We start from the raw sequence: 15,084 nt of genomic DNA, 5'->3' as shown, positions 1-15,084 counted from the left end.
AAGATTTGCGATACTTATGTACAGCACATTTTCGAAGTCTAAAAACGTATCCCTAAGAGTAAACCACTTCTTATGTACCTTTCCAGAGAAGTAACTGTACCATGCATGGATTGGAGCACCTAGCATTGAAAAAAGCTACTTTGTAGGCTAAATCATTTAATAATAATAATAATAATAATAATAATAATAATAATAATAATAATAATAATAATAATAATAATAATAACGACTTTGTAGATTAACAGTCTGTAATAAGATGCTTCAAAAATTAACTTTTAATCATTTAGAGGCTAGAAAACATTTTTATTATTATTATTATTATTATTATTATTATTGTTTAGTGATTCATCTCTACTACGATGCCAATTGGACCAGAAATGAAAGAAATACATTTGCATACCCTCCAATTTTTGTCAAATAATTTAAGGTGTTTTTAATTTTTGAACATATCTGTAAAGAAACCTAAGTGACAACCAAGTTGCACAGTCTTAATCTGAACAAAACTTTTCTTTTGGCTCTGGATGTGGATTGATTTTTTTTTCATATATGTTTACATCACCTGTAATTAGACATACATCTCAGAAACAAAGAAATCGAACAGATAAAGCATTTTCACTTGAGTAAATTTCACTTTTTCTTTGATTATGCATTAAAGAATGATGTCATGAGAGCATTTCCCTTGTTTTCAACACTTTTTTGAAGATCCTGAACGTTCTTGCGCTCTCTGCATTCCTTTCCTTTCAAAGAAGTGACAATTTCTAACATTCCTTAATCAATATGTGTCTCCTTCAAATCCCTCTTTGCACGAGCCTTTCGAAGTTGATCTATGGCTTTACCAAGCAGAGAATTTGTAAATTCTTTTGCGTCACGTTACTTCCTATCCATTACTTCTATGTTCTCCTTAGCACTGCTAGCATTTTCCACTCTCTCTTCTGATATTTATTTCAACTTCATTTCTTCTTCCCTAATAGTAGCATTTCTTTCCTGTGCTAGTCGCTATTCCTCCAAAAACTGTTGGAATGCTTATGAACATTCTGAGCCAAGACAATCATTTTCTTCGAAATTGGAACGAGATGAGGCATGTTGTTATAAATAAAGCCCGGAATTAATGGCAAAATCCATAAGTACCATTATTGCAATTTTCATGATATTTTCAGGAAAAGTGCAATTTCACAATTTAGAAGCAATTTGTTGCCATTGTCACAGGTTCTCTCTTCCATTACTCTTTATTTACTCATGAATGACAGCATACCACAGATCTGAGTCGCTCTTATCTGGCCAAGCGATCTCGGTGTCTGATAATAACTGGTCTATTCCCGTTGGAATGTGAGAAGTTGAGGGGTGGAGATGCTAGTGCGTATTCAGTACTTGGAATTTTGAAACAGTGTTTGGTTCTTGGAATGACAAACGAAGATGCTTACTTTCAAGAAGTAGCCAGATGGGCAGTTATTGTGAATCTTAGGCGTGCATGATACAGAACTGGTATTTATGTGCGTTTCAGTATTTCAAGATGCCGAAAGTTGCTCTTTCTAGGCAACAGAAGTTGGAAAAATTTATGAGTGAGTTCGAGCATACTGTTTTCAACAGACGGTTCTGTACTGTTTTGTAAGTTATGTGAAACTGTGGTTTCCGCTGAAAAGCGTTATTTTGTAACACACCATATAAGCACTGCAAAATACAATTCTGCAAGGACACGCAAATCAGCTGGTGAAAAGGTTCAAAATCATCTTGAAACAGTCACGAATCCCGCTTTGCCTACTAATAGTTTTGCGAATGATCTGTGTGAAGCTCTAACGCGGACATTCCTTTATGGAAGTTAGAAAATGTTTCCTTTAGAAACTTTCTCGAGAAATACACAAAACAAAAAGATCCAAGTGAATCATCTTTGAGAAAGACTTACGTTGATAGCGCGTACAACAGAACTATTGACGATATTCGTAAAAGTGTTGCTGACAAAAAATATGGATTTCAATTATGAAACTTGTGATATTCTAGGACGTTCCATTGCCAACGTTGTAATTGGAATTTTGGGAGGGGAAAAAGGCACACAAACATTTTGGATTGCATCAGAACTTCTGGAAAAAGTAAATGGCACGGCAATTGCACAGGTTTTTACACAATCGCTGAGTATTGTGTGGCCAGATACGATAAGGTTCTTCTGTGTGTAAAATACAATAAGGTCCTTCTTTCTGTCACAGACGGAGCTACATACATGAAAAGTGCAGCAACAGCCCTTAAGGTTCTATTCCCACGTATGCTGCATGTCACCTAATTGGCACACGCGCTACATAGAACTGCAGAGAAAGTTCGTTCTCATTTTCCTGACGTTGACCTTCTTGTGTCAAATGTGAAAAAGGGTATTTCTGAAAGCTCCCTCGCGAACAAGTGCGTTTCGCGAATTAGCAACTGAACTTTCGCTTCCACCACAGCCTGTCTTAACGAGATGGGGTACGTGGATTACAGCTGTTCTCTATTATGCTAACAACTTTGAACCCATCAAACGAATCATTAATACTTTTGATAAGGATGATGCGTCTTCAATTAAGGTTCCTCAAAGTTTGTTTAAAAATTCCTTGAAAAAGAACTTAGTCTTCACTGCAACACATTTTGCAAAGTTACCAGATGCTATTGCCAAGCTTGAAAATAAATAAATAAATAAATAACAGACTCTCGTTAGTTCTTTGAAAATCTTCAATGATACTCTCAACAATCTGAGTGTTGTACCTGGTGACAAGGGCGAGTACATTCGGCGTAAGTGTGATTGTGTTGTAAGTGCTAACCAGATTTGGGAAAATTGAAAGACATCGCTAGTGTTAAGGAAGGTGATGCTGATACAACTGTTGACAGTGACAAGGATCCTTCCCAAATTACATGTTTCAAGTATGCTCGTCACATCTGTAGATGTGGAAAGATCATTTTCACATCTAAAGCGAATTCTTTCTGACAAGAGACAAAGTCTTTCCTTTGAAAATCTTAAAAAGATGTTAATAATTTCAGAGAACAAAAATATGAAAACCTTTCGTAAGTGAAAATAAACTGCTAGTGTAATGTAAAATAACTTCACTTTAGTATTTCTTGTGATTTGAATGTTTGTGCTAATGTAACTACGTGTGAATAAAATGTGATAGTGTTTTTAAGTTATTGTTTCATTGTTACTACTGAAGAATGGCGAATGAATTGTTAGATGTCTTCTCTTCACGGGTTGCGCAAACTTCCTTTTAAGTGTCAAGTACAAAATGAAATATTTTATTCGATTAGTAAATGAATTATAGCCTACTAGCCTACTAGTATTTATTTTTTTACATATTTTAGTATCTATCTTTTCCCCAAAGTTCGTGATTGCTTGTTTATTTTGCCATTTTACCTGTCATTTTCGGGTGTTTATTTTGCAATTTTGCCAAACATTTTTGGGCTTTTATTTCGCCATTAATTCCGGGCTTTAGTTATAGAACTTCAAAACATCTTTCACCACCAGAATACAGTTTAAAGTTCTAAAAGACATTAGTTTATTATTATTATTATTATTATTATTATTATTATTATTATTATTATTATTATTATTCCTCTGTAAGAGTATTTTTTGATACAGAGAATCTTCTTTCAATGTCAGCATTGCAATGAGACAGGCAGAGTTCAGCTCTTTATTACTTTACTCGCCAGAGGAAACTTTGGTGAACCATCTTTCCTTTTCAGTTCCATGAAAGAAGCCCAGTAATTGTCAATATGTGAAGAAGTGATTTCACTTCCAGCAGCTTCGTCTTTAAGTTGCAGACATTTCCACTCGTCAACCAGTTGATCACTTGGAATGTCCACAGACAGCGCTTTTGCTGTAGTTCTGATGTATCTGAAGCTATTTTGTGATTTTCTTGTCTGAGAATTGCTCGTTTAATGTGAATAGAATGAGTCACTGTATTTTGCACCAAATGTTTACCATCTGAAACATAATGTGCTTGTAAATTCTTGAAGAATTATATAACATTCACTTGTGGTAACTTAAACGGTTCATATTTTGTTTGCTTTGAAATAACAACTTGTGGTGAAGACAGTAAATTAACAGATTCGAACAACCTGGTGATGAAAGAACTTCATTTCATTAACAACAGTACTTTTAGACACCCTGCCTGCAATAGTTCCAAGGGCTTCTAATAATTCTGCACATAAAACATGAATCAGTAGAACTTCTGAAATTTTATATCAGTAAATTTTATATGACTGAGTTGAATCATGAGAAGTAAACCTGAAAGAAGGTGGTAAATGCAAGTTCCTTCAAAGTGCAGTCCAAATTTTATATTGTAGTGCTTTTTGAAGTATAACCGTGCTTTTGAAATGAATTGTGTGGTTTTATAGATTAGAGAAAGTTCAAGGAACGGGTATCAAAAGATACATACAAAATGCTAACAAAAAGCAATGTTAAAAACCGAATCACCAACAAGTGATAACCTGTTGCAAATTCACCTATACTGAGCAAGAATGATAAGATAAACACAGAAGGCAACCTCCTTCCTAGGAGACAGAAATCCAACTAATCTCAAACATACACTGACAACATTTACCTAATATTATGTCGTCTCCTATTCGTCATCGTCATTGTTATTTTTTCTCTAATCACTGACATTTTCCAGTACATTGGCCGGTTTCCCCCAAAACTTTTAGCTGAAAAAAAAAAAAAATCGTTCCGATCCCTGAACTACGTTCTCCGGTTGTTGATGAAATATTATTTTACTGTACGAAATATGAACAAAACAGTTACAATCACTTCTGTGAAAATCGTAATTTCGTATTTCGCCCTCCGGTCAACATCCTTATTTCTGGTGGTTTCTCTCCTCCTTAGAAACCTTAAATAAAAATAACTTTGAAAATAAAAATATCATTGACATTATTTGTGCCTACGAAGTGCTGCCTTATGTTCTTCACCTTGACATGCATGGTGCAATATATTGATAGAATTCTTGGAGTGTTTAATTAATTTTCAGGTTAAATGATGCTGAAGTCTTGTCCTATTTGTAAGCTTAATGTTGTTACTTGAATTTTCGCCCACGTGTAATTAGCGGTGAAAGAAGCTATTGCTTTTGTGATAATTTGTTTCGTCGTTAACGCTCGGAAGAAAAATTCCATTAATGACTATCTACTGTAATGTTTGCTTTACTTGGATTACCATCCTATGGAGTAAACATCACAAAAATGGTGCCGGGACACCGGGGCGGATCCAAGACCGACTTCTGGGGGGAGCGGTGGGTTGTCATATTGCTATTTTTAAGGGCTCCAAACTTTGGGATGGGTTTTATTTATATATATAAAATAAGAAAGTTTCCTATTCTGGGGGGGACAGCGGTAATAGTCAGCAACGCCAATATATGTACCAACAGGGTGGATTTTATCCGCAGAGTGCTGTGCCTTTAAACTAGTAGCGCCCTCCCACTTGGTTACTGCAAAGGGGGGGGGGGATTTCAATAGTGTAAACGGGATTACTTTTCTACACATGTGCAACGAAGATATACAAGCAGACGATGACATAGATAACGTTAACGAAGAAGAAGTGATTACATGTGATTTAGAACGTAATACTATGAGAGTAAAAATGTTGTTTCTATATTTTTTGTTCAAATAGTTTCTATATTTTTTGTTAGATATTAAGCTTTTTGATTTATGAGACAAAATACTCATTTAAACATACAACACTGAACGTACTATCCGATACGACTTTATATTATCTATATACCAAAGGCGTAACACAGAGCAGGTATACCGGGTTTGGAGGAAAAAGATGAAAATATTGGAAGGAATAAAAAATTAAGGAAAAAATTACAAAACATGGGGAAAAAGAATTAGAAAGTAATAATCACTTTACAGCTTAAGAAAAAATATAATTAAAAATTAAAAATTATATTATTAAAACTTTAAAAAATGGAAGAAATGAAGACAATAATACATAAAATAACATCAAATAAAATTAGCAAAGAGAAAAAATTTTTGAAAGTTGAGTGATTATAGTAAGGCAAGATACTACAACAGTTACATACGTGTGTTTAACTTACCATTAAGATCTGTTTATGTCCAACAAGAAGATTTATGCTCCGCATATTTTAGATCGTTTTTAACCATTTTTAGGCTAAAGATTGAGATAATGTTATCCGAAAGTACCTCCTAGAGAAGTGGCTTGTTTACTTGCGGTTAGTATTAGCCTTTTGCTTAATTTTTTTCTAAATATCATCACCGCTCGCAATCAGTAATTATTTATAGTTACTTTAGAATTACCATATTCGATAGAAATTGTTAACATACAAAGTAACAGTTTCACCTACTTACTTATTAGTGATACGCAATCCCTCATCTTTCCTCCTTTTGTCAAGCTTATTAATTTCCTCAAAGCATTGAGATTGTGAGCTGGTGAATTTTGGATAAGGACAGTAAATGCTGCTGTTTTGTCTCCAACTGTTCCTCCAGTTGTAATAGCCTTCATCCACTTATATTCTGAGTCTTTAACTCTCCCTATGAACAACACAATCAGTTAAACATAACCAATATGGCAAATTCAGAAACTAAACTGATGCGTAACTACAGATTTGGATTAACCTAAAAAATTAATGGTGACGAAGTACTACTACACAGAACTCATTAAAGAACCATTTATGAATCTTTAATGTAAAATCGAAGAATTCTGGTTTGAATTTTGACTAAGTCAATTTGGACAAGAGATTAAACAAATTATCAACTGACATATGGAACGACGAATATGAAAGTCTACACCATGAATGACACAATATAGATTTATTTAAAACACAACTTTATTCCAGCGCATAACTACAATTTCGGCACACAGTTTACTAAAAATTTAATCTGAAACAACTTACTAAAAATGTAACCTAGAAGTCAAAGATGTATCAATAGTTCATTGTTTTTAAAACAATTTTGCACGTTCGTTTATCAGTAAAAGAGTCATAGGCAAATGTGCGGGTAAATTATTTTTGGAGAAATTCCAATTAGTGCACTGTGAAAAACGTGGATAAATGTCAATCAATTATAAGTGCGAGAAGGTTATAACGGAGTAATAGTTTGTGGATACTTAGAACAAACCAAATAAGTACGAAATTTATTGAGTGCATAAGCAGAAAATTAGTAGTGTTTATAGCTTCAAAAATTGTAACCGTATAGTATATATGCGAAGTTTTGAGTGCTTTACCAAAAAAAAGTTCTATGAAAGTTAAGGTAATTAAGACTGAACTTTTGTTACTCATAATAGCAAAGAATTTTTTTCTTATGTCTAGAAGAAAGTATTTTGTTTGACAATTCTATACTACCACGACTGATGCCATAAGATTTGAAATGAAATGAAATGAAATCTTTGAGTTTTACGTCCCACGATTATGCCGCTTAGACTAAAGGAGACGGTGATGATGAAATAATGAATGAAATGGTGGAATGAAGAAAGTGGGAGGAAACGGAAGAACCCCGAGGAAACCCACGCACACGGTGTTTGTCCACCACAAAGTTCACTTGGCGGGAGCTGGGATTGAACCCGCGACCCCAAGCACCAGAGGTGAACGCTCTACCACTGAGCCACCGCGGCCCCGCCATAAGATTTGAATAGAACTTGCAGCCGATATTTTATAAAAACACTGCTGAGGAAGATGAAAGGTCATATTGAAAATTTCAAAATTATTAAATAATAGACGTACACCAAGGTTAGCCGATGTTAAGAAAAGGAGAGCAAGTATTCATTTATTGCTGTTACTAAAATTATCTACATAAGATGAAGTCTGGCCGTTCTACTTATGACTGACAGTTTACCATATAAACATGACAATACTGTCAATTCGTTAGCGATTCTTATCTCACGCAACAGAATTGGCGAAAATGAACAAGAACAAGCTGCCTGGTGGTTTCGAATAGCAAAAATGACTGGTTTTCCACGGCAATTATCTTGAAATTCTCGTTAGGGATTTGTATGAGTAGATCAACTTTTTTTTTTTTTCTCGTGCAACTATCAGGCATGAAGATAAAGAAGTCAAACTTACGTTACAGGGCACTTTCTCTACTGTTTATTATCTTCCGTTGTATTTGATGACATAATACTGGATATTGAAGTAACGTAAATGCTAAACAAAAGTACAGGATCTTGGTTACTTGCATAAAATACATTTAGTTGTCGACTTACTTCGACGCGACTTACAACAAGTTGTAATGGCGATTACATTGTGTGATTACTATTATCAACGACCTATAATAATAATAATAATAATAATAATAATAATAATAATAATAATAATAATAATAATAGAAACGCTACATTTCCTAAAATTATAGAACAGAAACCACAGATTAAACTGTCGGCTGACAATTGATTAATATTATATTTTATACTGTATTTGGTTAATTGGCTTGGAAAAAAATTAAATTTTTGAGTTTTACGTCCCACGGTTATGCCGGTTAGGCTAAAGGAGACGGTGAAGATGAGAAATGAATGAAATGGTGGAATGAAGAAAGTGGGAGGAAACGGGAGTACCCCGAGAAAACCCACGCACACGGTGTTTGTCCACCACAAAGTTCACTTGACGGGAGCAGGGTTTGAACCCGGAACCCCATGCACCAGAGGTGAACGCTCTACCACTGAGCCACCGCGGCCCCATTAATTGGCTTGGAGTAATTCATTCAATTTTTACTGTTGTCCCGCCGAGAATCGAACCTCGGACCACGTGTTTCGAAGACGCACTAGCGACTAGACAAGAGTACACGAGAGGGCTATTACAGTAGAATCCAAAGCATTATACTCTCAAAGTGTTCAAGCCTCCGATTATGCGCACCAAAGATACAGTTGAGTTTCTTCGCGGTTACATGATTAGCAAATCTTTGGCGCAGTAGACCCGGGTTCGATACCCGGCGGAAGCTCACGTGACTCAATCCCACATTAAGCTGTAGGTTCAAGTCCCATATACCCTCGCTGCTGAATGGGACGCTAGACCGCAACTCAACCAACCAAATTCAAATTTCTAGCCATGAAATTACAGCGAAGCCCAAGTAGATAAATACTGAAGTACCATTACCACAACCTTCATTTGTGGTACATGAACAAAATGTTAAAAACTGTTTTTGGAAGGATCTTAAAAATTTAGAATCAGTAAACTTCCGTTCCTTTCGAGAGCAGCAGAAAGGTAAAATTAAAAGAAAACTTACGAAGTCAAATTTTAACAAACGCATTATGTAAATACTACTTCTGTATATAATCTTTGGTTGCGGACAATAAGTCATGCATCACCCAAAAAGCCTAACTCGCCTAAGCAAAACTAATAACATAAATCACTAAATACGTACAATATAAATGTTCATACTCCTTTATTAAAAAAAAAAAAAAAAAAAAAAACCGAAGAAACTAAACTGTTTCCAGCTTTTTAAGCTATATTCTTTCTCCTTAAGCTAAAATATTAATGCTTCTAGTGTTTATTAAAAATTTAGTCAGAAGTAAAACGAAATAATGGCATTCTCCTTTCCAAAGCAAACTGTTTATAATAATACAAAAGTTTCTCATCTCACAAGATTAACCATATCAAATTACACTTACTGCGTTCGTACATAATGATTTCATTCTCCAGTAATTTCTCTGCCTCAGTTTTTAATTTCTGAACCAATGCTTCCGAAGGTGTAGGGAATTCCTCTGGCCACTTGGGACACTAATAACAAGAGAAATAAAATTCAATCAGCATTTTTTGGAAGTCAAAAACACAAACAAAATAATCAAATCAAGTAACAATAATAACATGTTATTAAATGAAATATTTATCTCAACTTCCCAGTTATAACCTAACAACTACAAGATGCAAATGCAAATAAACAAACAAACAAAAAAAAAAAAAAAAACCTGCTTTAATACAATGGTGAGAGGAAACGAGGACCCTAACAAAGCTTTACGTAACGACGATATTCACCACAAGCATAACCCTTGGTCACGGGCGCAAGACAGGAAGGACGCGTATTCCCAAAATTCTGTGTAGAAGAGGAAATGCATGAAACCTGAAAGTGCTTGTATGGAAGAAGTGAAGAAACAGAAGGAATATATTACTATTACATTGTGCATATACTTACAAGGGGTACGGGGGAAGAAACCAGACTTTTGTTCTAAAAAAAAAAGTTCTTTTTTAAAATTCTTTTAATCTCCTTCAAAGTACTCTCCATTATTGCGATGCTTTTCTTCAGACTTCTTTCCCACTGTCTGAAGCACCATTGGAAATCTTCATGTTCGATATCGTCCAGTGCCCTCTGCGAAGCTCCTTTTACAACCTCCATATCATCAAAACGCATACATTTTAGATTTTTTTTTTTTTCATTCTCGAGCCAAATAGCAATCCACAGACAAGGCCATGTGCGCGGGAGTTGTCATAGTGAAGGAACCAGTCACCTGAGCGCAAAACTTCCGGGCATTTACTCCGCACATCCTCTCGCAAAGACATTAAAACTTTCAAATAGAAGTTGTGGTTAACAGTGGTGGATTTTTTCACGGTTTTCTTCGTTTAGCAATGATGACGGGAGACCAAAGCGAGCATGATCTCCAACACTCATATCACTACGTTTAAAGCGTCCAAACAAATCGAAAACGTGTGTGAGACTCATACCATCTTTTTTGAAAGCCTGCTGAAGCATATGGTAAGCTCCCGTTGCCGATTTTTTAAGCAGAAAGCAAAATTTCAGACACACTGTTTGTTCCTTTAAATCTGCCATGACGATTTCGAAAGCGTCAAACAAGAATTATCGAGAAAAAAACAACACTACGATCAAACGTTAACCTCCTATGCAGACGCCGCTTCGGCAACTGATTTGGGAAGGTCTCTACTAGACCTATCTTGTGAGCCAGCTCTCTACTACGCCTTGAACGACCGCGCGCTTTCAATCCGGTCTCTTTTGGATCCTCTCTCGACTATGAAACTTGTCTTGTAAGTGTCGAGATATGATAGAAGTAAGCATTAGAGGTACAGAAAGACTATAATTAGTGGATATTAAAGCATGTAATTCCTAGATCAATACAAAGATGTTCAACGCCAATGTAAGAAAGAAAGGAAGAAAAAAAAAAGCAAAAGTTTTCAGTGATACAAGCTTTCCACGAATTCTATGGGAGAACTCAATCAGACCGATTAAAACTTTTGAACTGAAGACACCTACTTCTGAGACAAAGCCTGCACCATATGTAGCAATGTTTACAATTACTGGCAGAAGAAGAGGCGAGTGCTATCCAGCTACATTTAAAGAAAATCCTACCTGATTTCTATATTGATGATTTGGTACCTGGAAGTCATGATGTCGAAAGTGCACTTGTGTTACAATCAGAGTTAGTTAGCTTGTTGACGAGGGTAGAACTTCTTCTATGGAAATTGAGTTCAGGTCATCCTAAATTACTAGAATCTGTCTTACCAGAAATGAGAGATGGAAATTCCATTTCAATTCAATCAGAATGATGGAATTACGACTTCGGGGTTGGAATTGCATCCATCATCAGATTGGTTGTTGACTTGTAGTAAGGCACCGCTAAATACATAATTCAAAAAATATAAGAATCTCAAAGTGCGAAGTTACAAGTATCTTGCGTCAATTTTCGATCCCTTGGGATTGATTACTCCACCTTCAAAATGTTGTTGCAAGAATTGTAATTATGCAATGTACATTGGGATTATAATTTACCTGCAAGGTTATTGGAACAATGGAATCATTTATTCGTAGAGATACCAATCATCATGAGGATAGATACAAATTGTTAATGCAGTGCCAAGTTACAAACAATCAGATTATTGGATTTTGTGATGCTAGCGAAAAAGCATTCATTGACTGCAATAAATATCAATCGTTAGTAAACTAAAAGCTTCAAACAATGATGATTTTTAAGTTGTTTTTTCTAACTATTTATTACAAAAAAAGAAAAATGATGTTACAGTTCAACCTTTAGTTTATCTATGTAATTGGATGCTTGTAAAGAGTCTTCCATGACTGTCCTAAGATTGACAGTCACAGTACCTACACAAAAGAAAAGGATAAAAGTAAATCTAATAATTATCCTTCCATATCGTTAGTGCCAATTACATCCAAAGCTTTTGAGCAATATATTAAAAATCAATTATCAAATGACCTTGAAATTAATTAACTACTCTACACTTCGCAATCTGAGTTCAGATCGGGGTTTTCCACGACTAAGACTATGGAAAATATAGAATCTCATTTACTAGACAACTTTGAAAGTAATTTTTATAGGTGTGCAACACTTGGATCTGACGAAAGCTTTCGATAATGTGTCACACGATATGTTGGTTGAAAAATTATATTATTATGGTGGAGGGTGCTCAAACTGTCTTTAAATGGCAGGAAGAAAGCTATAAAAGCAATAAAATGTTTACCAGATACTGTATCGTGCAGACCATTCTTTAAGAATCATGACAATTTCTTCGTTAGAGAAGATCAAAATAGTACTGGTTTTCACAATAATGTTTCCTACTATAATACAAGACCAAAAAATAATTTAAATACCCCACATATCAGGCTAAATATAACTCAAAGAAGCTATAAAATACTAGCATGAAACTATAGAAAATATTACGAGAACAAACCAACTCATGTGTAATGACGTTTTCGAAAAGCATTGTAAAACATTTCTTTTAAATAATTCTATTTATAGTATTAGGGGTCGTCTACATATTACGTAACGCGGCAAAGGAGGGGAGGGGGTTCGACCTTGCGTTGCGAAGGGACAAAGGGGGAGGAAGGATTTACGTCTTCGTTACGTAACTTTTTTTAAATTTTATTCTTAGATTTATATGCAATCTTTGAAGCAAATGATTTTATTCAGATCTTTCTTTTTTTATAAATAAACTAGCAGAATACCCGTTTTTCGCACATGGAGAATACATTTTGGACATTTCATTATTTTTACGTCACCATCCCGCTTTTAGGAGTGCTAACGGGGGCTGAATTTGGATTTAAACGGCGTCTGAAGTGTCACTGTTCATCTCAGCGACCCCGAAAACTATGGATTCGATACAAATATCGGTCATTTTTGATCATTTTTATATAATTATCTCTTCCTTCCCCACGGGGGCCACAGTGGCTCAGTGGTAGAGCGTTCACCTACTAAAATATTACGAGAACAAACGCAACTCATGTGTAATGACGTTTTCGGAAAGCATTGTAAAACATTTCTTTCAAATAATTCTATTATAGTATTAGGGGTCGTCTACATATTACGTAACGCGGCAAAGGAGGGGAGGGGGTTCAATCCCAGCACCCGCCAAGTGAAGCTTGTGGTGGACAAACAACGTGTGCGTGGGCTTTCTCGGGGTTCTCCCACTTTCTTCATTCCACCATTTCATTCATTTCTCATCATCACCGTCTTTAGCCTAGCCGGCATATCCGTGGGATGTAAAACTCAAAAAGATTTCATTTTTTCCTTAAGCGAAATGATAAAAACCATCCGAGGTCAAGACTCATCTATGTAGAAAATTTGGTCGAGATCGGTCGGGTGGTTCAAGAGTTATTAAGTTATAAACGATAGTCACTTTCATTTTTATATTTATTGATAAATATTTCTGTTGTTTTGTAAAATCGAAAACTATAACCTATATAAATTGAATCAGAAGGGATTCGAAGAGGCATTAGACACCAGCATGACTGGTGACGAACCCTGCGTGTATCACAAAACAATAAAACTCTATTTTGTGGCTATTGCAGCATTGCATTTACGGCATACGCTTTTCTGGAGTTAGTTGTAAGTGATCGTAACCACTGCTTGAAATGCTCTCACGTCCCCACACGTATCAGTGTTTCCAAGATTATTATTTAAAACTTTTGATTTGAATCATTACCCACTCTTTTCTTCTAAGGGGATTCGCATGTGAAACAGAAGAAACTTTCTCGTGAAATAATATTTTCCACAACGAAAAGATCCATGATTTGCAGACCAAAATAATATATTAAGAACCTAATTCGTCGGATATTCATTTCATACTTTTTTTTTTTTAATTTTTGGATTTGAATATTTCTGAAGAAATCGAGTTTATTCGTATTCTCGCATTGATTTGGGACAAGAAGAATTTGATAAGGGGTTTTGAAGTCCAAAGTCAAAAAAAGATGTTCAAAAGCTTGTTCACAAACGAAATGCCCCTGCTCCTTCACGTGTGCAGTCACCTCGAATATGTGGTCGACGAGGAAGGGAAATTTGTATCGCCGGCACTAGTGAACTTCAAATGCACAAAGCATCCTGGATCCTTGAAAGACAGATCAATGTCAGTTGTTTAGATCCTGTTTCATATGCACCTTCCGGCAGTATGCCCCCCTTGCCATCATCGGTGACCTAAAAGGATGGGTGCAATTTTCTTGGGAAAATGACAGTATGCAGTTTTCAAGAATTAGGACTGGTTAGTTAAACAACCTTATAGGGTTAAAATATTATTACGGCTCTACCATTTTCTAATACTTTGATTTGTTTGTGGAAAAACACTACATACATACTCAGAATACAAGTACATTGAAATAAAAAGTCCTACCACTAAAAATAGTTTTTTATTGTAATAACCCCCAAAATAAACAAAATTTGTAAAGAAACAAAAATGAAAAAGTGTTACGTAACAAAGGGGGGAGGGGTTTGGCCTAGCGTTACGAAGTGTGACAAGGGGGAGAGACGAGGTAAAAACTGGCCAAATATAGCATTACATAGTAAGTGGACGGCTCCTTAATGAATTTGAAAAGAAGTGTAAATTGCAACAAACAATCTGATTTTTTGTATATTGTAATGTATTTGAGGAAGAGTCAATAAAAGTTTTCCCTACACCAATTTTATTATAAAATCTAATTACAAATATCTTTGAATTTACAAAGAACAATTTAATTAAGTCTGTCCTTCTAAGCGACCAACATGAAGGGGAAAGGTGTTTTGCACGTTGCCCCTTTTACTCAAAGCAGCCTCCAGAGCACCTGCAGGGTTTTAGGTGAGTCTTGCGGGAAACCTCCTCAGCCCAAAGCTGCTTCGCGAAGTTTGATTGTAGTTGGGATTCCCTAGTCCAAGGCAACCTCGGGTTCAGGTAAAGGTGAACTCCCTAATCCAAAGCGACCTCAGGA

The 15,084-nt window shown here is 35.5% G+C and overlaps 1 protein-coding gene across 2 annotated transcripts in view; it reads right to left on the bottom strand.

Annotated features, from left to right (window-relative positions):
• The window catches only part of Noc1 (Nucleolar complex protein 1), an 87,405-nt gene that overhangs the window by 57,924 nt on the left and 14,397 nt on the right, over positions 1 to 15,084 (bottom strand). For both annotated transcript variants that reach the window (XM_081725963.1, XM_081725962.1), the window contains exons 3-4: positions 9,557 to 9,665; positions 6,307 to 6,489 (exon numbers count right to left, since the gene is read on the bottom strand). In XM_081725963.1, coding sequence (XP_081582089.1) covers positions 6,307 to 6,489; positions 9,557 to 9,665 — 292 coding nt within the window. The remainder of the gene's footprint in view (positions 1 to 6,306; positions 6,490 to 9,556; positions 9,666 to 15,084) is intronic.

The sequence above is a fragment of the Thermobia domestica genome, chromosome 9 (assembly GCF_964235325.1).
Source record: "Thermobia domestica chromosome 9, izTheDome1.hap1.1, whole genome shotgun sequence".
NCBI classification, from domain to species: Eukaryota; Metazoa; Arthropoda; class Insecta; order Zygentoma; family Lepismatidae; genus Thermobia; species Thermobia domestica.
Note: the sequence above shows the minus strand (reverse complement) of the source record. Positions and strands in the feature narration are given on the sequence as shown.